The sequence below is a fragment of the Mytilus trossulus genome, chromosome 13, assembly GCF_036588685.1.
Source record: "Mytilus trossulus isolate FHL-02 chromosome 13, PNRI_Mtr1.1.1.hap1, whole genome shotgun sequence".
NCBI lineage: Eukaryota > Metazoa > Mollusca > Bivalvia > Mytilida > Mytilidae > Mytilus > Mytilus trossulus.
In genome coordinates, this window is record NC_086385.1 from 37202477 (window position 1) to 37229469 (window position 26993).

The following is a 26993-nucleotide window of genomic DNA, read 5'->3' on the forward strand; positions in this document are numbered from 1 at the left end:
ATGGAATATGGAGCCATAGTATGGGACCCATACACGGTAACAAACACAAATAAGCTAGAAAGGATACAACGGCAAGCGGCAAGATTCATCACCATCTATTACAAGTCAAGAGAGGACGGTTGTGTCTCCAATATGATTGCCAAACTGGAACTACAAGACCTCTTTACAATTGCAAGACGAACAAGTAAGAAGTTGATGTTTATGTACAAAGTGGTTCAGGGGCTGATTCCCGTTATTGAACCAGACGAATTTATACAAAAGCACGTCCTAAGAGAAACATAACTGCCAATAAGTTCGAAGATTACCACGCAACAAATATTGTGGAAAACAAGTTAGAATCACTCTAAGTGTTTTGACATTCCACAATTATATTAAATCCAGAATTGGTATCTACAATGTATTCATTTTTTATGGAAAATTTCTTTATAAAGCACAAAGGTGTCAGTATTCACCTCAAAACAAACAAAACCCTTGAATAGACTTATTAAGAAGGGATATAGTTACGATACTGTTGTCAGGTCATTAAAGATTGCATATTTTGGCGTTAATATTGATTCACTTATAGGGTCTTTGCATCGGAACTAAACACATTTATCAAAAAACAGCTGTTGGCATGACACGGGTTGTGTTCTTCTCATTTATTTTATGATGGTATGATACTAAAACCCTAACGGGAAGGATTGTGCCTGATGTTCATACTATGAAATCATAATCTTTCAGTCAGTTTAATTGAAGTCTGGAGCTGGCATGACAGTTAACTGCTAGTAGTCTGTTGTTATTTATGTATTATTGTCATTTCGTTCAATTTCTTTGGTTACATCTTCTGATATCAGACTCGAATTTCTCTTGAACTGATTTTAAATGTGCGTATTGTTCTGCGTTTACTTTTCTACATTAGCTCGTGGTATAGATGGAGGGTTGGGATCTCACAAACATATTTAACCCAGCCGCATTTTTGCGCTTGTCCCAAGGCAGGAGCCTCTGGCCTTTGTTAGGCTTGTATTATTTCAATTTTAGTTTCTTGTGTACAATTTGGAAATGAGTATGACGTTAATGATCACTGAACTAGTACTAGTTTAGGGGCCAGCTGAAGGACGCCTCCGGGTGCGGGAATTTCTCGCTACATTGGAGACTTGTTGGTGACCTTCTGCTGTTGTTTTTTCGGTCGGTTTGTTGTCTCTTTGACACATTCTCCATTTCAATTCTCAATTTTATATACTGATACAAATACAGAGGATATCGCGGTCGTTGTTAATGTGAAAAATCGGGTCTCCCCTGCACTGCTTTGTTTTCATGTGGTGGTGACAATGAATGAATATGGTTTTTTTAGCCAAAAAGTAGTAACTTGATTTTTTTTAGTGTTATAGTATTTTAAGTTTCAATCAATCTTTCTAAAACTTTAAATCAAAGATGTGGTTTGGGGACTCATTTCTTAAATCTACGCCATATGTTTTTTTTTACCGGAAGTGTTATTTAAAAATTTAGATCAGAATAATTTAGTGGAAAACTAGAAAACAAAGTTTAATGACAAGCAACAAAACCCACAACAAGAGCGTTTTCTTTTTATTTTGAAAAAAGTAGAATGTTGAAATAGAAAATAGATATTTCTATGTCCGCAATTTTGGATATTACCGGAAGTAATGTTTTTAAAGAGATATTTCTTATACATTGTATCCACGAGAGACACAAAAGAAAGGTTTGCTGCACAATGTAATGATAGTAGCAATACATTAAAACACATTTTATTTACCCTCCCTAAAGATAAGCTTATTCTAGTAGTATGTGCGCCATGTTGGACTATACCAGAAGTAGGGTTTTTGAAGATAATTAATCTCTATCATATAGCCAAAGGTAGTAGATAACAAAGATTGGTACCTAATATTATGTTAGTAGCATGATAATAACACCTTTTCACATATTAGCCTTCGATAAAGGGCGGATTTAAGTATGATAACCCTAATTTTTGATTTTACCGGAAGTGAGACATTTTTTGCAGATGTTTCTGTTTCTGAAATGAAAGAGTAATAGTTGAGGAAGGTCTATGCCAAATGTCATGCTTGTAGCAGGATGTGTACAAATCGTCTCAAATATATGTGTAGCTGCCGCACTAATATCACTATTCCCAAGAATGCTGTTGATTCTGATGATATTTACAATGAGCTCCCCGTCTTGTATAGCCGTTTGTGATCAAACCGAACGTGTAAATCTGCCCTTTGAATCCCAAGATGTGTTGATGCTATTGATTACGTTGATAGAGTCTGGCGAGAGTCATCGTTGCTGTTAGGATGAAACTCCCATTGAAGTCTAGCGCCGAGTAGCGTTCTGCGATGAGAGTGACGTAGATAGTTCGCAACTGGCAGTGGTCGAACACGATTGCATTTTGAGTCTGATCGTACTACGATGATGTATCTCGGTTTTTCCCGACCGCTCTTGGCAGACAAACACCAGTGGAACTGTAAGTTTGGGGTAACACTTGTAGAATCACACTGTAGTATTCGGAAACCACAATCGATCTTACTCTTTCTCTGGATGGTCTTGTACAACCGCAGGCTCCAGATTATTTACATGACTTGGTTCCAGAATTTGTGTCTGATATTAGTAATTACAATTTACGAAACAGACACAATATCACTATTCCAGTGAATCGTTTGTCGGTTTATCAACATTCTTATTTCCCAGCATCCATAACATTGTGGAACACTTTAGATATTATTATTAGACAGAGTCCAACATTTTCATCATTTAAAAGCAAATTGCACATGTTATACTATAAGAATAAAAAACCTCCGAGTAATTTTTGCTCTGGAGACCGCTTACTATCTGTATTACATGCAAGGTTGCGAAACCGTTGTAGCACTCTTCAATCTGATTTGTTTAATGCAAACTTAGTACAAGATGCCAATTGTTTATGTGGCTTCATCAATGAAGATGCTAAACATTATTTATTATATTGTAACAATTTTTCATCAGAAAGACTATTAATGATGAATGAAATCAATGTTTTTGCTATCAATATTACAATTGAGTTATTGCTCTCTGGTGATGAGTCTTTGAGTTCTGAAGAAAATGATAGTGTTTTTCTATCTGTACAAAAGTATATAAAAAGTACCAAGCGTTTTTCTCAACTTTGACAACCTTACTCTGTAACAGATCTTACTAGAACATGATCAATGTATGTATGCTCTTTTGGGAACGATAATCGAATGATCTTTATGATTGACTTTTGCATTCTGAAACGTTTCAATGGATTTAAGTAAAAAACAAAATTGATACTTACAATTACGTTAAGATTTATTCCGTTTTTCTGTTAATCCGTAACTATAAACTATGAGTGTGTAATTTACATTTAAACAAATTCTTACACACACATGACTAAAGTCACTTGTCATGTACACTAACATATTTAATTTACAGTTCGGTGTGTTTGTATTTATTTCTTCTGAAAATAGGCGCATTCGATTGGTTATATTAAGTGTTAAATATCCATTGATTCGATTCTAAAAATTTATATGTAATTTATTTTTTATATCTTCATGCTAAAATAATAATTGGTTAAAGTCAAATTTATGTAATGTTCATTCATGTGTATATTTATGTATATATTGGAGAAGACGTTACTAAGTTGGAAAACTTGTGTCTAATCCATTTGTCTCTTTTTGGAACAATAAAATATGTTTAAACTAACCGCAGTTTTGTTTTCATCGGAAGGAAGGAAGGACATGAGAACAAACCAAGAGATCTGACTCAGGTTGATTTTCGCCACGTCCACAGGTTGATTTTCGCCACGTCGTTGACGGCAGTAGCAGGATAGCATTGTCGTCCGAGTCGCGTACGAGTGACAATTCGTGCTTGATCCATGCACAATCTTGTTGTAATCGTCTGCAAAGCCGAAAATGTGTCTCGGATGTATGGTGAATGAAAACGATCCTTTGTTTGCGGGCTAGTTGATAATATACCCATGTCCTGCTGCAAACCCTATGTTTTCGGCCTCGGCTTCGGTAGATGGTTCTTTGTACCACAGCTAGTTGAATCCTTGGAATTTGGAGAAATTGTTGGGATAAATCAACATTCCCAGCATGAGGATGGCAACGACTGGGATGTTCGATCAGCTAGCTTGAGAGCTTGCATTTATTGTATCTGATGGTCTTAAAGAGATACATGATCCCATTAAGAATGAGAGGCACTAGATCTGCATAAGCAGATGCACTACCGTCGTTATTGTACAGTCACCCCTCTACCAAGAGATCATTTTCAGCAGGATGGAGGAACAAGTCTTGGGTTTCGATGTTGATTCGGATCTCAACTGGATTATTCAGGTTGGCACCAGCTTGAGGTTCGTATTCGTGAACCTGATATTCTTGGAGACTTTCGTCGAAGACCAACCCTTCGGTGGTGATAAGGATGTTGGACATTATGTATTTATTTAAAGCGCTGCACGAAGTCGTGGATGGTACCAATGCCAGAACCGGAGATCAGGTTGTTCAACTTGGTTTGCTGCGGTTTGCTGCGTTGAACACTGGACTGTTGAGTGGACATTCTGCGGTTTCGGGGGCGGGTGACTTTATCAACAACGTAGTCGACGGCTTTGGGGCCTCTTTTGCAACACCTTTAAATGCTGCATTGGTGTTTGCACTCACGGCCTTACTTCCTGTGGTTTTGGTGGCAGATGAAGTAAACATGTGTGCAGCCAAACTGGCGATTGTTTCAAACAGACATCTACCACCGTATGCGTACTTTCAGGCGTAACCTTTCTTGATTTGCAACCTTTACTTATAGGATGCTATGATGAAGCGCCATATATTCTTCATGATATGTCTACCTTTTTTAATAGCATGGAAAATCGATACAATTTCGTTGCGCACACCATTATTTCCTGCTCGGTAAGCTGCAGCACACAGTTCCAAGCGATCGAGAAGTTGCTTGAAGTGGAAAAAAAACATGGTTTGCAGCTCAATGCCAAACTAATACTTCTGGTAGATGTGGGACACGATTCCCTTCCACATGTATTTCTTATTCGCCTTCGGGGTTCTTGCAAGGATGGAATTTCCTTTATACATAGTACCGGAACTTTTAAGGATCTCTGCATAGTCGTCAGGGTCGTCGAGCTCGAACGATTATGGTTTCTTTTTTACCATGACTTCCCAGAAGCCAAGGGTTCCTTTTTACTTCACTCTGTCCATAAAAACATTATCGCCGTCAAAAGTAACTAGTGAGTTTCCGATGAAGATACCAATGTCGGTATACTGAGCTGCAAATGCTGCTGTGCTCGAGCTCAGAGGACGGTGTCTGTATGTCGTGTAATGAGTAGTGGGTCGGCAAACTATGGCGGTGGTGAAGGAATGGCTGGCTGGCACTGTTGCAGGAAGGTCTGCCATATTTTCGATGATCTGTGAAGCTGCCTCTCGCTGAGCCTCAACCACAGGCGTGATCACCTTTTAAAGGTCCCAGCTAAGTTCAGACTTGTCGAGACGATGCTGTATATAACTGGATTGAATCTTCCGTTTGGTGTCTTGCAACTTACGTCATTTATCTAATACTAGTAGATCGAATGCTGTTGCACGACCCTAAGCGTTTGTGTGAACGCCCTAATTTATGAGTTGCACATGAAGGTATTACACAGCTGTTACGGATCCCTTTTCTTCGATAGATTCACGTGTCATGGGTATGTGAACTAATGGCCTCAAATCGTCTTTGCAGGGCATTGGTATTAAGAAAATTGCTCCACCTTACCATAATGGTGGGAGTCCTTGCGTTGAAATCACCTCCACTGCTTTAGATCGGGTGAAGAATCACGCAACCGCATTTTCAACATATGCTCCTCATATCGACTGGAATCCACTCAAAATTGTATTTGCAGGGCCATTCGAACTGTGTCCAGATATTCTTTATACCTAAAGAAATATTCGAGCTGATCCATTCTTTATCTTATACCGCATAGCACTCATTTAGTTGGCATCGATATTTTCCATTTGCCTTGGACCAGAAATGCTTACACAGAACGTCAAACTGTTTCTTGGTGAGATCGTTGCAGTGATTGCGTCGGATGTGGTCGATTTTCTCAGCGTTCTGCTGGGAGATGCAGGAGAAGTAGGCATTATCCGGGATCGACTGGATGGGCAGTGTGAAGTAGTTCTGGTACAGGTAGAAACAGTCGTCATTGTCTTCACACGTGTTCTGTTTTCTCAACATCGTAGAACACCATGAGGTTCACCATGAGGTTCTTGCGGCTGTGATCAAATACTCGGGGGTCTAGTACATCACTTCCTTGCTCGAAGAAAAAAGTGTCAATACTCGGGTGTCGTGGTGGTAGTAAGGTGTTGACCACATCGATCAACGAGAAGGGTGACTTGCCCTGCACTGTAGGAGGTCTCGGATATCTTCTTTGTGGAAGCTTTATTCCAGCGCTTGCTCCAACAGCTGGTAGATAGGCTGGTGAATGGATTATCCGAAGACGAACAATTGGTTGTAATCGGAGCCATCCATCGCACAGGAATAGGTTGTTTAGCTGCGTCGTCTTACCACAGTCCCAATGATCGACCGTCTTATCGATCATTGAAGTAGGAGGTAGTGATTACTCCTCGTGTGGGCGTTAGCACTCTATGAAATGTCCTTAATGTTCATTTGTTAAAATAAAATAGCGATGAGTTTCTGTGTGAAAGTCGTAGGAAGATGGACGCAGGTAACACCAGCGAGGTAATGACCAGCAACGGGCGACGGTGAAAGGTTGGCAACTACAAGGTGTGCGATGCCAAGATGTCTAAGTTTGTTTCTACAACCGGTACATGGTTCATGAACCATCTAATCAACCGATTACCCATGAAAATGCATCTACCCGGACACAACTTCACCAGGCCAGGGACTTAACTTAGAAAGCGACAACTTCCCGACGACACCCTGAAGGCTTGGTCAAAACCCATTAATCAAGTTGACGAGGCAGCATATCACCACGATCTTTGTTATGCCCAGTGCAATGATTCATCCGCACACAACTCCATCGTTCACGAAGCTATGCTACAATGTAGCCTCGCTTAACACTTGGACTGCAGCATCGTCGGACCCATCATCAGTACCAAAGTTGGATTCGTTCTGGGTGTTAAAAAAATGTTCGCTGGACCGATGAGCTAGCTGAGGGGTTCACAAACCAGTTCGACGCTAGTTTCATAAACGCTGTGTAGCGGTGGGTGGTGTGGATGAGACTTGGGCGGGCGAACTTTTTGATATGAGTGACTTTTCCAGAGACAAGGGAAATGAATTTATCCTGAGCATTATCGATGTATTTTCCAAATATGGCTGGATTATACCACTCAAGAAAAAGAAGGGTGACATTGCGGAATGCATTCCAAGCGGTGTGCCCAAGAAGCTATCGACAGACAAAGGCAAACATTTTACAACAAACACGTAAAAGCAAGGTATCGATATCTACTCCAGCGGGAACGAAGACAATTCGAGTATTGTCAAACGTTCGAAACTTTTCAGCCAACTCCACACGCACCTATATCGATGTCCTGGACGATCTTGTTCGCCAGTACAATACCAACAAACACCACTATCAAGATGGCCCCTGTTGTCGTAAGTCATAAGGAGCATAAAAACAATTTGTATTGGAACCTTTCCCTCCCATTCAAACACCGCGAATTTCCGAAACAGAAAGGTACTTTCGAGAAGGGATACACCCCGCTGGACCGAGGAAGTATTCACCATTTCCCTAGTTTTGTCATATGTCCAATCGGCCTCCTACGATCTTTTTATCCATCTCCTCAAGAGTTTCAACAAAGTCCGTGGCCGCGGTGAAAATCTAGTTTCCCGAGTGAAAGTATCCCCCGTTCTCATCATCCGCATTACCTGTTGGATTAATATTTACAAAGGTACATACAGTGCATGATTACATTGTTTTGCCCCTTAAAACGCACAATCGCCTTTAACTTACATCCGTGACATCAGAGAGACCCTAAGGGTGGTATGCACGTCCATGCCAATAAGCGGGGTCATATTCCAGATAGTAAATAAATCTTTAAACGTTTTTTTTCGGCGAATGTACCTCAATTTTATCCGCAATGGCTTTCCTATTTTCTAAAATCTGTTCCTGAACCTTCTTTAGCAGTCGATCAGCCTGCTAACCCTTTTCGACCCAAGTTGTTTTGCCTGGGTGACAACCTCCTCGTGTAGGGTTTGGGACGACGATGAATTTTAAGATTTGTCTTCGTTTCTATCAACTCTCAACCAACTGATATTTTCTCAACCGGGATTACCCTCGAAGGTGGTTCATTTTGGCTATATTTGACGTTTTCAACTACTAACTCCATGTTCAATTGGATCAATGTCTTCATCATAACAAAAAAAAAATTTAGGTCACCCAAAAACCACCATTCCCAATTTACTGTTTTTAGACCCAGTTTTCGGGCCTACAAAACATATATATTCGAACACATTCGATCCTACAATCCTTATAAAAAATAAGAAAGTCGAGAAACGTACGCGGTGCGTCATGATTTTTCATCCCATAGCTCACAATTTGCACAGCTCCATCGGTTCTCTCTTTGCCAAGACGGTAGTTAGTTGCTTATTTAATCTCTCATATCCCCATGTGCGAATAGTTTCCGCTTTCCAGCACAAGGTTATAATTTTGCAGGCCTTTACTTCGTGTCGAAGTATTTAATGTCTTTGACAATCAAGGTTGAGTCCTGTCCTACTGTTCGCAATTTGATAATTTCCTCATCATTGCAGCGCTGTTCTCGATTGGCTTTTACAGCGGCCATTTTTTTTTCAGAATTTCTACCTCTTGTGCCGTATACTATCTCTGACCAGACATATTTGTAATCTTAAAGTCCATTGTGTTTATTATATCTGTGAATTTCTATTTTTGTGTGTGTGTGTTTATTTCATCCACAAAGAAAACGTTTCCCTCGACTCCAACATAAAAATGGGTGTGTGGCAGAACTCTCATAATCATGCTACTGTTCATCTCTTAATAAGCCTTCAATTGAGGTATAAGGTAATAAGGGCCTGGGGTCAACGGCTCACAACAGTCCATTCTGTAAGACAAGTGTTCTGTAATTCAAAATATGCATTTCATTATTCAAAATTGGCTATTTTTTTATTTTCATTCATATTTTGGCATTTAGGTCCTCCGTAACCCCTCTAATGGTCATTGCGGCACATATCATTTATACTCAAGTTATTCCTCTATCAATACGCTTTAATTTGGTGAATACAATTTGCCTTTGTTAGGGACTGAAGGGCTGTAGTAGTCCATTCCATAAATCAAAATAAGCTATTTCTTGATGTTCAAGCGTATTTCGATATTTAGGTCGTTCTTTACTTCTCTAATATGCGTTGCGGAACTTGTTGACTATAAACATTTTGTTCCTTCCGAAATATGCTTTCGAAAGAGGTACGAAGTCTATCTATAATTAGAGGCTAAAGGGTTGCAGCAGTCCATACCATTATTCAAAATATCCATTTCATTATTCAAAATTGGCTGTTTCTTCATTTCCACGCGTATTTCGACATTTAAGTCCTCTAATATGCGTTGCGGCCCATGTTGACTATATACATTTTTTTTCTCTCGTTATAAGCTTTCGAACAAGGTATAAAGTTTATCTATTATTAGAGGCTAAAGGGTCGCAGCAGTCCATTCCATTATTCAAAATATCCATTTTATTATTCAAAATTGACTATTTCTTAACTTTCACGCGTATTTCGACATTTAAGTCCTCTAATATGCGTTGCGGAACATGTTGACTATATACATTGTGTTCATCTCGTAATAAGCTTTCGAATGAGGTATAAGGTTTATCTATAATTAGGGGCTAAAAGGTCGCAGCAGTCCATTCCATTATTCAAAATATCCATTTCATTATTCAAAATTGGCTATTTCTTAACTTTCACGCGTATTTCGACATTTAAGTCCTCTAATATGCGTTGCGGAACATGTTGACTATATACATTTTGTTCCTCTTGTTATAAGCTTTCGAATGAGGTTGAAGGTTTATCTATAATTAGGGGCTAAAGGGTAGCAGCAGTCCATTCCATTATTCAAAATATCCATTTCATTATTCAAAATTGGCTATTTCTTAACATTCACGCGTATTTCGACATTTAAGTCCTCTAATATGCGTTGCGGAACATGTTGACTATATACATTTTGTTCCTCTTGTTATAAGCTTTCGAATGAGGTTGAAGGTTTATCTATAATAAGGGGCTAAAGGGTCGCAGCAGTCCATTCCATTATTCAAAATATCCATTTCATTATTCAAAATTGGCTATTTCTTAACATTCACGCGTATTTCGACATTTAACTCCTCTAATATGCGTTGCAGAATATGTTAACTATATACATTTTGTTGCTCTCGTTATATGCTTTCGAATGAGGTATAAAGTTTATCTATAATTAGGGGCTAAAGGGTCGCAGCAATCCATTCCATTATTCAAAATATCCATTTCATTATTCAAAATTGGCTATTTCTTAACATTCACGCGTATTTCGACATTTAACTCCTCTAATATGCGTTACGGAATATGTTGACTATATACATTTTGTTCCTCTCGTTATAAGCGTTTGAATTAGGTATAAATTTTATCTATAATGAGGAGCTTAAGGGTCGCAGCATTCCATGCCATTATTCAAAATATCCATTTCATTATTCAAAATTGGCTATTTCTTAACTTTCACGCGTATTTCGAAATTTAAGTCCTGTAATATGCGTTGCGGAACATGTTGACTATATACATTTTGTTCCTCTCGTTATAAGCTTTTAAATAAGGTATAAGTTTTATCTATAATTTGGGGTTGAAGGGTCGGAGCAGTCCATTCCATTATTCAAAATATCCATTTCATTATTCAAAATTTGCTATTTCTTAACTTTCACGCGTATTTCGACATTTAAGTCCTCTAATATGCGTTGCGGAACATGTTGACTATATACATTTTGTTCCTCTTGTTATAAGCTTTCGAATGAGGTATAAGTTTTATCTATAATTTGGGGTTGAAGGGTCGCAGCAGTCCATTCCATTATTCAAAATATCCATTTCATTATTCAAAATTTGCTATTTCTTAACTTTCACGCGTATTTCGACATTTAAGTCCTCTAATATGCGTTGCGGAACATGTTGACTATATACATTTTGTTCCTCTTGTTATAAGCTTTCGAATGAGGTATAAGTTTTATCTATAATTTGGGGTTGAAGGGTCGCAGCAGTCCATTCCATTATTCAAAATATCCATTTCATTATTCAAAATTGGCTATTTCTTAACTTTCACGCGTATTTCGACATTTCAGTCCTGTAATATGCGTTACGGAATATGTTGACTATATACATTTTGTTCCTCTCGTTATAAGCGTTTGAATTAGGTATAAATTTTATCTATAATTAGGGGCTTAAGGGTCGCAGCAGTCCATTCCATTATTCAAAATATCCATTTCATTATTCAAAATTTGCTATTTCTTAACTTTCACGCGTATTTCGACATTTAAGTCATCTAATATGCGTTGCGGAACATGTTGACTATATACATTTTGTTCCTCTCGTTATAAGCTTTCGAATGAGGTATAAGTTTTATCTATAATTTGGGGTTGAAGGCTCGCAGCAGTCCATTCCATTATTCAAAATATCCATTTCATTATTCAAAATTGGCTATTTCTTAACTTTCACGCGTATTTCGACATTAAAGTCCGCTAATATGCGTTACGGAACATGTTGACTATATACATTGTGTTCCTCTTGTTATAAGCTTTCGAATGAGGTATAAAGTTTATCTATAATTAGGGACTTAAGGGTCGCAGCCGTCCATTCCATTATTCAAAATATCCATTTCATTATTCAAAATTGGCTATTTCTTAACTTTCACGCGTATTTCGACATTAAAGTCCTCTAATATGCGTTACGGAATATGTTGACTATATACATTTTGTTCCTCTCGTTATAAGCGTTTGAATTAGGTATAAATTTTATCTATAATTAGGGGCTTAAGGGTCGCAGCAGTCCATTCCATTATTCAAAATATCCATTTCATTATTCAAAATTTGCTATTTCTTAACTTTCACGCATATTTCGACATTTAAGTCCTCTAATATGCGTTGCGGAACATGTTGACTATATACATTTTGTTCCTCTCGTTATAAGCTTTCAAATGAGGTATAAGTTTTATCTATAATTTGGGGTTGAAGGGTCGCAGCAGTCCATTCCATTATTCAAAATATCCATTTCATTATTCAAAATTGGCTATTTCTTAACTTTCACGCGTATTTCGACATTAAAGTCCGCTAATATGCGTTACGGAATATGTTGACTATATACATTTTGTTCCTCTCGTTATAAGCTTTTGAATTAGGTATAAATTTTATCTATAATTAGGGGCTTAAGGGTCGCAGCAGTCCATTCCATTATTCAAAATATCCATTTCATTATTCAAAATTTGCTATTTCTTAACTTTCACGCGTATTTCGACATTTAAGTCCTCTAATATGCGTTGCGGAACATGTTGACTATATACATTTTGTTCCTCTCGTTATAAGCTTTCGAATGAGGTATAAGTTTTATCTATACTTTGGGGTTGAAGGGTCGCAGCAGTCCATTCCATTATTCAAAATATCCATTTCATTATTCAAAATTGGCTATTTCTTAACTTTCACGCGTATTTCGACATTTAAGTCCTCTAATATGCGTTGCGTAACATGTTGACTATATACATTTTGTTTGTCTCGTTATAAGCTTTCGAATGAGGTATAAGTTTTATCTATAATTTGGGGTTGAAGGGTCGCAGCAGTCCATTCCATTATTCAAAATATCCATTTCATTATTCAAAATTTGCTATTTCTTAACTTTCACGCGTATTTCGACATTAAAGTCCTCTAATATGCGTTACGGAATATGTTGACTATATACATTTTGTTCCTCTCGTTATAAGCGTTTGAATTAGGTATAAATTTTATCTAAAATTAGGGGCTTAAGGGTCGCAGCAGTCTATTCCATTATTCAAAATATCCATTTCATTATTCAAAATTTGCTATTTCTTAACTTTCACGCGTATTTCGACATTTAAGTCCTCTAATATGCGTTGCGGAACATGTTGACTATATACATTTTGTTCCTCTCGTTATAAGCTTTCGAATGAGGTATAAGTTTTATCTATAATTTGGGGTTGAAGGGTCGCAGCAGTCCATTCCATTATTCAAAATATCCATTCATTATTCAAAATTTGCTATTTCTTAACTTTCACGCGTATTTCGACATTAAAGTCCTCTAATATGCGTTACGGAATATGTTGACTATATACATTTTGTTCCTCTCGTTATAAGCGTTTGAATTAGGTATAAATTTTATCTATAATTAGGGGCTTAAGGGTCGCAGCAGTCCATTCCATTATTCAAAATATCCATTTCATTATTCAAAATTGGCTATTTCTTAACTTTCACGCGTATTTCGACATTTAAGTCCTCTAATATGCGTTGCGTAACATGTTGACTATATACATTTTGTTTGTATTGTTATAAGCTTTCGAATGAGGTATAAGTTTTATCTATAATTTGGGGTTGAAGGGTCGCAGCAGTCCATTCCATTATTCAAAATATCCATTTCATTATTCAAAATTTGCTATTTCTTAACTTTCACGCGTATTTCGACATTAAAGTCCTCTAATATGCGTTACGGAATATGTTGACTATATACATTTTGTTCCTCTCGTTATAAGCGTTTGAATTAGGTATAAATTTTATCTATAATTAGGGGCTTAAGGGTCGCAGCAGTCTATTCCATTATTCAAAATATCCATTTCATTATTCAAAATTTGCTATTTCTTAACTTTCACGCGTATTTCGACATTTAAGTCCTCTAATATGCGTTGCGGAACATGTTGACTATATACATTTTGTTCCTCTCGTTATAAGCTTTCGAATGAGGTATAAGTTTTATCTATAATTTGGGGTTGAAGGGTCGCAGCAGTCCATTCCATTATTCAAAATATCCATTCATTATTCAAAATTTGCTATTTCTTAACTTTCACGCGTATTTCGACATTTAAGTCCTCTAATATGCGTTGCGGAACATGTTGACTATATACATTTTGTTCCTCTCGTTATAAGCTTTCAAATAAGGTATAAGTTTTATCTATAATTTGGGGTTGAAGGGTCGCAGCAGTCCATTTCATTATTCAAAATATCCATTTCATTATACAAAATTGGCTATTTCTTAACTTTCACGCGTATTTCGACATTAAAGTCCTCTAATATGCGTTACGGAATATGTTGACTATATACATTTTGTTCCTCTCGTTATAAGCGTTTGAATTAGGTATAAATTTTATCTATAATTAGGGGCTTAAGGGTCGCAGCAGTCCATTCCATTATTCAAAATATCCATTTCATTATTCAAAATTTGCTATTTCTTAACTTTCACGCGTATTTCGACATTTAAGTCCTCTAATATGCGTTGCGGAACATGTTGACTATATCCATTTTGTTCCTCTCGTTATAAGCTTTCGAATGAGGTATAAGTTTTATCTATAATTTGGGGTTGAAGGGTCGCACCAGTCCATTCCATTATTCAAAATATCCATTTCATTATTCAAAATTTGCTATTTCTTAACTTTCACGCGTATTTCGACATTTAAGTCCTCTAATATGCGTTGCGGAACATGTTGACTATATACATTTTGTTCCTCTTGTTATAAGCTTTCGAATGAGGTATAAGTTTTATCTATAATTTGGGGTTGAAGGGTCGCAGCAGTCCATTCCATTATTCAAAATATCCATTTCATTATTCAAAATTGGCTATTTCTTAACTTTCACGCGTATTTCGACATTTAAGTCCTCTAATATGCGTTGCGGAACATGTTGACTATAAACATTTTGTTCCTCTCGTTATAAGCTTTCGAATGAGGTATAAGTTTTATCTATAATTTGGGGTTGAAGGGTCGGAGCAGTCCATTCCATTATTCAAAATATCCATTTCATTATTCAAAATTGGCTATTTCTTAACTTTCACGCGTATTTCGACATTAAAGTCCGCTAATATGCGTTACGGAATATGTTGACTATATACATTTTGTTTCTCTCGTTATAAGCTTTTGAGTTAGGTATACATTTTATCTATAATTAGGGGCTTAAGGGTCGCAGCAGTCCATTCCATTATTCAAAATATCCATTTCATTATTCAAAATTGGCTATTTCTTAACTTTCACGCGTATTTCGACATTTAAGTCCTCTAATATGCGTTACGGAATATGTTGACTATATACATTTTGTTCCTCTCGATATAAGCTTTCGAATGAGGTATAAGTTTTATCTATAATTTGGGGTTGAAGGGTCGCAGCAGTCCATTCCTTTATTCAAAATATCCATTTCATTATTCAAAATTAGCTATTTCTTAACTTTCACGCGTATTTCGACATTTAAGTCCTCTAATATGCGTTACGGAATATGTTGACTATATACATTTTGTTCCTCTCGTTATAAGCTTTTGAATAAGGTATAAATTTTATCTATAATGAGGAGCTTAAGGGTCGCAGCATTCCATTCCATTATTCAAAATATCCATTTCATTATTCAAAATTGGCTATTTCTTAACTTTCACGCGTATTTCGAAATTTAAGTCCTGTAATATGCGTTGCGGAACATGTTGACTATATACATTTTGTTCCTCTCGTTATAAGCTTTCAAATAAGGTATAAGTTTTATCTATAATTTGGGGTTGAAGGGTCGGAGCAGTCCATTCCATTATTCAAAATATCCATTTCATTATTCAAAATTGGCTATTTCTTAACTTTCACGCGTATTTCGACATTAAAGTCCTCTAATATGCGTTACGGAATATGTTGACTATATACATTTTGTTCCTCTCGTTATAAGCGTTTGAATTAGGTATAAATTTTATCTATAATTAGGGGCTTAAGGGTCGCAGCAGTCCATTCCATTATTCAAAATATCCATTTCATTATTCAAAATTTGCTATTTCTTAACTTTCACGCGTATTTCGACATTTAAGTCCTCTAATATGCGTTGCGGAACATGTTGACTATATCCATTTTGTTCCTCTCGTTATAAGCTTTCGAATGAGGTATAAGTTTTATCTATAATTTGGGGTTGAAGGCTCGCAGCAGTCCATTCCATTATTCAAAATATCCATTTCATTATTCAAAATTACCTATTTCTTAACTTTCACGCGTATTTCGACATTTAAGTCCTCTAATATGCGTTACGGAATATGTTGACTATATACATTTTGTTCCTCTCGTTATAAGCTTTTGAATTAGGTATAAATTTTATCTATAATGAGGAGCTTAAGGGTCGCAGCATTCCATTCCATTATTCAAAATATCCATTTCATTATTCAAAATTGGCTATTTCTTAACTTTCACGCGTATTTCGAAATTTAAGTCCTGTAATATGCGTTGCGGAACATGTTGACTATATACATTTTGTTCCTCTCGTTATAAGCTTTCAAATAAGGTATAAGTTTTATCTATAATTTGGGGTTGAAGGGTCGGAGCAGTCCATTCCATTATTCAAAATATCCATTTCATTATTCAAAATTGGCTATTTCTTAACTTTCACGCGTATTTCGACATTAAAGTCCTCTAATATGCGTTTCGGAATATGTTGACTATATACATTTTGTTCCTCTCGTTATAAGCGTTTGAGTTAGGTATAAATTTTATCTATAATTAGGGGCTTAAGGGTCGCAGCAGTCCATTCCATTATTCAAAATATCCATTTCATTATTCAAAATTTGCTATTTCTTAACTTTCACGCGTATTTCGACATTTAAGTCCTCTAATATGCGTTGCGGAACATGTTGACTATATACATTTTGTTCCTCTCGTTATAAGCTTTCGAATGAGGTATAAGTTTTATCTATACTTTGGGGTTGAAGGGTCGCAGCAGTCCATTCCATTATTCAAAATATCCATTTCATTATTCAAAATTGGCTATTTCTTAACTTTCACGCGTATTTCGACATTTAAGTCCTCTAATATGCGTTGCGTAACATGTTGACTATATACATTTTGTTTGTCTCGTTATAAGCTTTCGAATGTGGTTGAAGGTTTATCTATAATTAGGGGTTAAAGGATCGCAGCAGTCCATTCCATTATTCAAAATATCCATTTCATTATTCAAAATTGGCTAACATGTTTAACCCCGCTGAATTATTTATGTATGTGTCTGTCCCATTTCAGGAGTCTGTAATTTAGTGGTTGTCATTTGTCTATGTGTTACATATTAGTTTTTCGTTCATTTTGTAAAATAGATAAGGCCGTTAGTTGTTTACATTGTCTTATTGGGGCCTTTTATAGCTGACTATGCGGTATGTGCTTTGCTCATTGTTGTAGGCTGTACGGTGAGCTATAGTTGTTGATGTCTGTGTCATTTTGGTCTTTTGTGGATGTTTGTCTCATTGACAATAATACCACATCTTCTTTTTGATATTTCCTCATTTTTATGCATATTGTTGCATTTAGGTCGTCCGTAAACCCTCTTATGGTCATTGCAAATCAAAATGTAGCTATAGTGTCACGGTCAAATTTTTTTATATTTTTTTCACTATTCACCGGTTCAATTTGAATAATGAAACATAAACCATTTCATTATTCATTATTCATTTTTCAGTATTGAATAGTGAATAATGAACTATTTCATTATTCATTATTGAATAATGAATAATGAACTATGAATAATGGACGTACTTCAGCCCGGTTAACAGTAACATCAAAATTAAATACATGAGTGTTGGATGTACATATTACAGAGATACGTTGTATATAAATGCAATTTTATACTCGGTATAACATTCATATTCGGGAATATGACAATGATGGTATTAAAAGGCAATTTTGTAATTATTTTGATAAAAAAAAAATTTATTCAAATTACCGAGAGTTTTTTTCCTTTATGTATATGAAATCAGGATTATTCCTCAATAATACAAGTGAATACCATTATTTAAACCGGAAGTGGCTTATTTCAATGAAAGAGTACATCAAATCATTTTTCTTAAACATCACATTGAAGTAACAGATTAAATAAACCAGAAGTGATATCTATTGCTTTTGTTCTGATTATTATTTGTTTTTGTTTTGCCTATTATTTTTTTCTTTGCTATATGTGTATAGATATATAATTGAATGATAGAAACATTTTGATTAGCAGGGCAATTATCATTAAATTTTAGGTGATATATGTAAAAAAAAATAAGCATTTAAGTTAAAAAGGATATGATAAAATCAATAGTTTTATCATACTAGTTAATAAATATGGATTGTGCCATATACAATGAGAAGGTTGATTTGTTTCAGGTTGTGCTATTCAGGAGGTACTTATGAGTATGCTAATGACTATTTCTAAATCTGAAAGAACAGAAACGCCTAAATCTGATTTCAATACTTCAGAATATATAAAAATGGTCCCTACAACAAAATTTACTATACAACCTGTTATCGAAGATAATACAAGTAGTGCACGCCCAGAATCTCCATCTATCGGAGAAACCATTTCAAAAAGCGATGTGCAAAATATTACCAAAAGTGATAACAGTATTTCTAACTTCGAGTGTGACACAAGTAATTTGCCGGCTAGTAAAACTCCCAGCTCTAGTGATTCAATTGTCGTCAGTGATAATTACAAAGGAGCATATGTGTCTGAGCAAGAAACCACAAATGAATGTAGTATTCCCTCTGGTTTAGAAATTAGTGCTGCTCGAGACAAAAATAAAAAAGTGTCTGTTGCTCCGAAAAAATATTACAGAGGAATCTCTATTTCGAAAAGGAATTCACCCCTTAGTCATGCTGTGAACAAAGAAACAAATGAATCAAGAATATTACCAGAAGACGACAATGTGCCAAGTGTTTCGTTTGAAGAACAGTTAAAGAAAAAGATATCAAGTGAATTATCTCACCAAAAGATCCACCAACTAGTTGTCGAAGCTATAACGGATGGAAAGTATAAGCAAACGGTAATACCTATAGATATCTGGGATTTTGGCGGACAGAAAGATTATCATATGACCCATCAGCTCTTTATTACAAGCAGAGGGATTTTTGTATTGATGTTCAACGGAAGCATTGACTTAAAAAAGGCAAGACGGGATTTAGCATTTCTGTCAGGACATTACACTAAACATTCTTCAGTGGCAGGTGAGATGATGGTGCCTTTTATAAGTTCGTTATTCATTAAATTAAACATTGTATCGCCTGTTGTATAAATATAAAAAAATCGCAGTATCTAGAATTTTCAATAAGAATTTAACCAAGTTTTCTTTCTATAATAACGCCTAACGTGATTAGAACTGTACTGATGTCTGACAATCTAAGACACGGTCACATTTTATCATTTGACACTGAATGACTATGACAGTAAAACGTATCAATATCAGCCTTCATTCCTTTACCAGATTGATGGAGTTTTTACTGAATGAAGAGACTTATTTATCAATAGAACAATTTTTAATTTTTTTTTTTTTATACGAGCGTCAATGCTGAGTCTTTTGTAGACGAAACGCGCATCTGGCGTAAATATAAAATTTCAATACTGGTATCTATGATTGGTTGATTTATATATCAATAGAACGAGGCTATTTGTGTTCATGTTATTATTCCTGCCCTTGTTTCCCCAGGATAGTGCGGAAAAGTGCTTCGAGGGCTAGATTTTATTATTTTTATTTAAATATACTGGCTTGTTGGTATTGCTAATGAACCCCAAAGGATATCATCAGCTGTGTAGTTCATGCTTCGATCCTGACTTAATTTATCACGTAATATTGTTAGATTTTCTGCTTGCAAATTAAGAAAAACTTTTGAGAAACTTAGGTTCTTACCCATTTGGCCTTGAGTGTATTTCTCATTTACATCATGTTATTATAATAAACCAGATAAATGGATATTTGTTTATCATGCATTCATTTATTGTAGCTTTCTGTTATTTTCAGTATATCTGATTCACTGGGTGAATTCCATTTTAACATACTCCAAACGCTTAGATGGAGGATTTCCAAGAATAGTTTTTGTAGCTACGCATAAAGATAAGATTTCAAAGGTATTTTTGCAGGGTAAAGATAAAAATCTTTATTCAATTTTTTTTCAGCCTCTAAATGTTGACTTAAAGTATTCTATGATATATTGCCACTTGATAAATGAGGCTGTACTATGACATGCAGCTTCGGTCATGTTCATGTGCACCTTTTCTGTCTCTTGTCGATAGTTAGCTCAAAAGGATTCACCAAATTTCCGTATTTCCCCCCCACTTTTTACGGTATATATATTCATTAAAGGTTGTCCCATATTTCTTGTAAAATTGACAAGTATAAAAAAAACAACATTATAAATACTTGCAATATTTTCATTAAATTTCAAAAAAAGTTTATGATTTAAAACTATACAGTCCCGGTAAAAAAAAATAATTTGAAAGATGTTTTCTCTAAATCTGATACTGGTGCACATTTTTTGGTAAGATATCAACCAGTGAAACCTATGTTAATCAGAGCAAAAAGGAAAATAGACTATGATTTTTGCTATGGAGTATTTGCGAGGTCTTAATCATGATAATGGAACATCAGTGTATCACAACTATAACTTAAGAATTATTTCCTAATGATTTTTGCATATGCATGAATATAAGATTATGATTATAAACTCGGTTTCAGTAGTGTTTGTTTTGTAAAATCTTTCCTTATCATAGTATGTTTGGAATTGCTCGTCACACATCCTGTATATTCATGTTTGATCATTTAATAAAATTGAGAATGGAAATTGGGAATGTATCAAGAGTAAACAACCCGATAAATGAGCAAAACACGAACCAAGCCCCCCAATGGGTCTTCAACGAAGCGAATGCGGGATGCAGCTGGCCCCTGAACAAAAATGTGTACTAGTTAAGGGAAAATGGCCGTCTCACTAAACTCAGAAACATATAAATGAACGTAAATGACTTGAAGCAACAAATTAGGATTATATAGTTAAGGAAATAAAATGAAAGGGTTGCGGAAATCCAAAAAGAAAATAGTCGAATTATACATGTATATATTTATAACAAGCAAGGCGAAGAACAGAAATGAAGAACATGTATAGAAATGAAATACAGTGATATTCTTCTTCAATTTGTTGACGTTTCTATCAATGACAACCTGAATTTTAATGTGTAACTTAATCCTTTCAGAAAAAGCAGGAATCACACAGAAACAAGCTCATGGATCAAATTGGGGATTTATTTAAATCACATGCAGGTCTCAAACATCTTGACTTCAGGCCACTCATTTTTATCAACGCTATAGATGTAAACGATCCAGAGATTGAAGATCTCCGAATGACTCTGATGAACAGCGCTAGTGAGAATCCACGCTGGGGAGAACTTATGCCAACAGTATGGGTTCCACTGGAATTGCAATTATTAATGGAAGCAGAAAAGGGCATAAATGTCATGTCAAAAAAACAACTGGAAATGCTAAATGTACAAAACAAATCAATGGTACTCACAGAACAGCAACTAGAAACTTTTCTTTTGGTTCAACATTCTCTGGGAAAGGTTCTTTACTTCAATACAAATACCCTTCGTAACTTTGTCATCATTAGACCAGCCTTCCTTGTAGATGTTCTTCGATCAATAGTAACAGAAAAGCAGTTTTGGATCAAAGAGAAGCAGTTTGTTCGTATCTTGAAATCATTGATAGATACGGGCTTTATTGAACGTGAGGATATTTATCTAATATGGAATCAGGACGCTTTTAACCAAATTCTTCCCTATAAAGAATTTATGATTGAAGTTTTAGTTCATCTTGACATCTTAGTTGCTCCGCAAACTCACGATGACAATTTGAATTGCAACATTCAAGACATGCCAAGGTTTCTTGTTCCATGTTTGATAACAAGGCCTAATAAAACCAAGTACATGAAAAAATTTTGCACTTCAAAAACATCTATAATAATGTCATATACATTCATTGAAGAAGTCATTCCTCCAGCGCTTACATATAGATTCCTTGGATCATTCGTCACCATGTGGGGTGTAAAAAATTACAAAGAAAAAAAGAGATTGTTGTTCAGCGATCTTGCCGTTGTAGAAGTGGATAAGAGTCACGATGTTGCAGTTCAGGTAGTGAAAAATAGAGTTGTGGTATATCTCATCCATTCAAAGAGGAAGGAAGATATTGTACCAACACTTGCATCTTCCGTACAAGAATGTTTGACTGCAGCAGTTTACAGAATTTCTGAATTTTATTCAACGCTTTCGGAGGAGACCAAAACAGTGCAACAGAAGTCTCATATGGTCATGCCATTCAATATAGAGTTTGGTGTTCATTGTCAAAAAACTTTATGCTTCTTCCAACCTAAAAATATGCAAGCATCCGGTCAAGATCCAGGATTGCGGTGCAGCTGCCACAAGCAAAGTCATGATGTCAATTGTCTTAAATTGTGGTTTTCTGAAAAAGTACGTATTTTTCATGTTATACCTAAGCTCTAATAGAGTGGATAAATCTATACTGTTTTACGTCCGTCCACGTTTAATTCCTACTTATGGCGCGTCTGATAAAATGTTGACATCGCACTTTTTCGAAGGAACTTCACAGAAGAGATCCCTTCAATTAAATAACACCCTTTATATGAGCTAAATTTTGTGTTATTCCTTTACGGATTCATCGCGGATCCATTTCCTGTTTACCGAATACATGCACTTATTTATTCTCCTTATGCAACAGGTTGTCATCGCAAATACTCTGAACCTACACGACAGAATTTCATGAAATGCTGTAGATAATTAGAACATACTAGATAGCTGGTTAATCGCTATTTTACTAAACTTTCCCCTAATCTTACTGACCCATTATTTCTTTTTTCAGCACAGTACAGTGATGTATAAATTTATCGCTACAAACTGAGGATCGCACGTGCCGTTGTCTAGTTATCAATGTAAATATCAACGTCGTCATTGGCTAATTAGCGATAAACCGATCATCGTTTGTCATTTTAACTCAATTGCTTTTCTCACTTTCGCCGTATCGGCTCAAGCGAAAAGTCAATCTCGTTGTGATAACCAACAATTATCGACAGGAAATAATGATTAGTTTTTTTCTATGAGTTAAGCTTCTTAGAAGTTAGATTTTTTTCCTAAATTTGCATCTGCAACATTGATGCTCTGAAACCATTTGATAAAATGTCATGAAATGTAGATAATAAGGACATGATATGTAGATGTGCATATACACCATTTATCTTCATTAGTTGATTTTTGTAGCAGTCTTTGAAATTAGAAAACATGTAACATTTTGTTTTCTGAGTAGTGACAATGTAGAGGTGTGGAGTCTGTGAGCGTGATCACAAAGGTTCTTTAGTTGATTTGGCTATTAATCTATTTTGATATGAGCACAACTGCTGCATTTTGTGTAATGGTTAATTAAATCATACGTCTTGTACCTTTGATAAATTTTATGTGCAATCTTTTTTTTTCAATATTTTACAGATTTATTGTGAGATATGTGACGAATCGTGTAACGGTATGTTTGATACATTAATAAGTTTTTACATACGATGCAAGAAGATGTGTCAAGTTTTACCAAATACTAGCCTTACAAATCGAGATAAAATAAGCGGGCGATACCGAAGTGAAAACTAGTCGAAAGGAAACCGAAAAAAGCACTGCATAACAAAATCCCGATAAACGATAAAAAGTCGAGAGTTTAACACTAAAAAATCTAAATAATTCTACAATGAAGACTTTGCCAAAAAAATATCACCTTACAAAACCGGAGTGATCGTAGCTTCTCCGTTTAAAGGTTATACAAAAATGTCAATTCAATTAATGTAAGTTTACACACAATGTGTTTATACATTCTTTTTACATAAATTTAAGCAGTGTTTATTGAATCCTTAGTATATATTACGATAATCAATTAAACATTCATTTGAATGATAAAACACATGGAACAAAACTAATGTCATATTCTTAAACCACGTGCAAATTAAACAATATTTTAAATAAGACTTTTATTACTTCTCTTCTTATAATCTTATGTGTTAAAGGTATTGCAAGTTACACTCATTTCGCAATAAAAATGAAACATAAACCCAAAATCAGTATATCCCAACAGGTCTTGGTGAAATAGAAATAGAGCAATGTCCCGAAGAAAAACACTTACTCAGATTTGTGGCAAGACTTACGCATGATCATTGTCGTGAGCTCTTCCTTTTACTTGGAATGGACAAAAGTATTTGGGAAGATGTTAATCAACAGTTCCAACATCTTCACCCTGACGATTCCAAATTTACTTCCATGTTAAGATGGAAAGAAGGGAGGAGAAATCCAACATTTCAAGACATCATTTATGCCTTAGAAGAATGCAAACTAGATAAACATCTACTTTGTCAGGTATGGAAAATAGCAGCCAATTATCTTACCTTAAATTGAAGTACGAGTCTAAGTAAATGTATTCAATTATATCTGAATAATTCGTTACATTCAGTTCATTATCTCGTTAGTGGGTAAAAACAAAATACTTCTCGATGAATGTGTGTCTATGAATGTTTAACTATTGTTGTCTCATTTCAGGTTTTTAGAGATGTAGTTCCCGATACCTCAGGCAAGTTTTAAATGCAACTTGTCAAAATAAGATATACATAAGCTGCAATCTTAACTAAATTACCATATCTTCCTTATCTAGTTTTATCCCTCTCAAGAACTTTAACTGCACACTGCATGAGACTTACATAGTAGGACCATAACCATAAAACGCTTAGACAATCAGGATTCCGTTCGGGAATTATGTGTTGCTAATATTACAGGGGAAAAGGTAGAATAGGATTCAATAAGAATATTTAGTCACCAGCTGGGCGATCATGATGATAAAATATATTTTCGGCAAGCCAAACAACGTATCGCATTTGGGCGACTAGGCAATCTCAAGTTTATAGTCCTTACGGAATGATGAAACTAAATAAGTGTCTAGGAGTATTAATCGCTAGCTGTCTCTTACGTGTTTTTTTTGTATCAATATTGATAAGTGTGTAATAATTCTAAAATAGTAATAAAAATGCTATTCAACATGAATATAACAGAAAACTATCGTCATTTAATAAACTTCTAACTTTTGGTAGGCTTTGCAAATTTAAACACTACACTACACTACTTTTATTATGAACAAACAATGTGGATCATGGCAATGTACGAACCCGCAATGGAGAGATATTTCACTTGATTTCCGTCCAGGCTAAAATAAGTATATTAAAATATATCTTTATACTCTACTTTAATGGGGAACATGCAGTTATATTAAGACTATTAGTTTTAAACGTGGATCCTTAACAATTCCAATGACTCAAGTTTGAGTAAAAAAAATATAAACAAGAATGTGTCCCAAGTACACGGATGACCCATCCGCACTATCATTTTCTATGTTCAGTGGACCATGAAAACGGGATGAAATTTCTAGTTTGGCATTAAAATTAGAAAGATCATATCATGTTTGCTAAGTTTCAGGTTGATCGGACTTCAACTAACTCGACCAAAAAATTAAACCAAAACTTTAACCAAAACTTTAAAATGAAACGGGAAAGACGGACGGACGGACAGACGGACGCACAGACCAGAAAACTTAATGCCCATAAATGGGACATAAAATAAGAGAGTCCCTTTATAAGTGCTACTACTTATTTTCCGCAATGATCAAGATAAATCCACGCATTAATTTTGGAATTTTGAATATCTCGCTTTAACAGTTAGATCAAGTTATATTTAAGTAAAATGAGACGCGGAAAGAATCGTCTATTTAAAGGGGTTTTGTCAGCCTATTGATTTTTGTTTGTTGAGGACCAAATGATAGCAATAACATTCACTAGTGGTAGCTCTTATAATGAGGTGGACTTTAAAAAATGTCCCAAGGGTTCGTGTTGATCAGTCTTCTCGTCGGCTTTTGTTTTCACCATGGCTTTGTCAGTTTCTCTTATACTTATGACTTTTTAATAGTATATTCGTATAGTACACCTTTTGTTTTTTAAATGTTGATATAATCTACATGGGCATACTTCCTTTTTAGGAATTACAGATGATATCCTGACCAAAGTACCATCTACCACTACATTGCAGTGTCTAGCAAACCATATCGGAAACAGTAGTATGCAGTTAGGTGTAGAACTTGGGCTGACCATGTCTGAGATACAGAACATACAGTACGAACACAAGGACAAGCTGTTGAATCAGACGAGGGAAATTTTACGGATCTGGAAGCAGAAGAAAGCCCCAAGAAATTTGTCACTGATCAAAGCCTTGCATAGGATTGGAAAAATCAACTGCATAAGCATGATAAACGAATAACATTCTTAATCAGGCATACTGATGCAGATATGTGTACCATGTCATTTTACCTTGGGCTTTTTTTTTAAATGTAATTATTGTAAATTTGTACATAACAGAATGTTTTATAAATTTTCATTGAATAATTATTGTTTTTTAACTTAATAAAAGCATACAGAATGCAATTTGTATTTTAGTGAAAAACCCAATAATAAATCTGTTCATAACCTGAATGATCATATCATTCATTCAAAATAAGACAACTGCAGGTTTTGTAAAATATGTAATTTACTAAATTTATTTAAACCAAGAGTTCACAATGGTGAAGCTAAAATCATGATCCCTTCGTAAATTTTACAGACGCCATCACGAATTGGTTGACCGTTATCGAAAAACCGTTTCATAAATGATATCGGATATGTTCCTTACGTCGTAACTACAATCCCCTTCATGAATGTAACCTACCGAATTAGACTAGTTGCCGGATTTGTTAACACAGGAGCAACACGACGGTGCCACATGTGGAGCAGGATCTGCTTACCCTTCCGGAGCACCTGGTATCACCCCTAGTTTTTCGTGGGGTTCGTGTTGTTTATTCTTTAGTTTTCTATGTTGTGCCATGTTTGTCTGTTTGTCTTTTTCATTTTTAACCATGGCGTTGTCAGTTTTTTTTTAGATTTATGACTGTCCCTTTAGTATCTTTCGTCCTCTTTTACTATCAATATA

At 35.4% G+C, this 26993-nt stretch overlaps 1 protein-coding gene across 1 annotated transcript; it reads left to right on the forward strand.

The window, feature by feature from the left end:
- Positions 1-26288, forward strand: LOC134694349 (uncharacterized). The gene is made up of 8 exons (XM_063555353.1): positions 1-184; positions 18290-19126; positions 19918-20024; positions 21144-22412; positions 23442-23475; positions 24070-24347; positions 24528-24558; positions 26011-26288. The coding sequence occupies exons 1-8, from the start codon at positions 1-3 to the stop codon at positions 26286-26288; spliced, it is 3018 nt and encodes a 1005-aa protein (XP_063411423.1).
- The last annotated feature ends 705 nt before the right edge of the window (positions 26289-26993 follow it).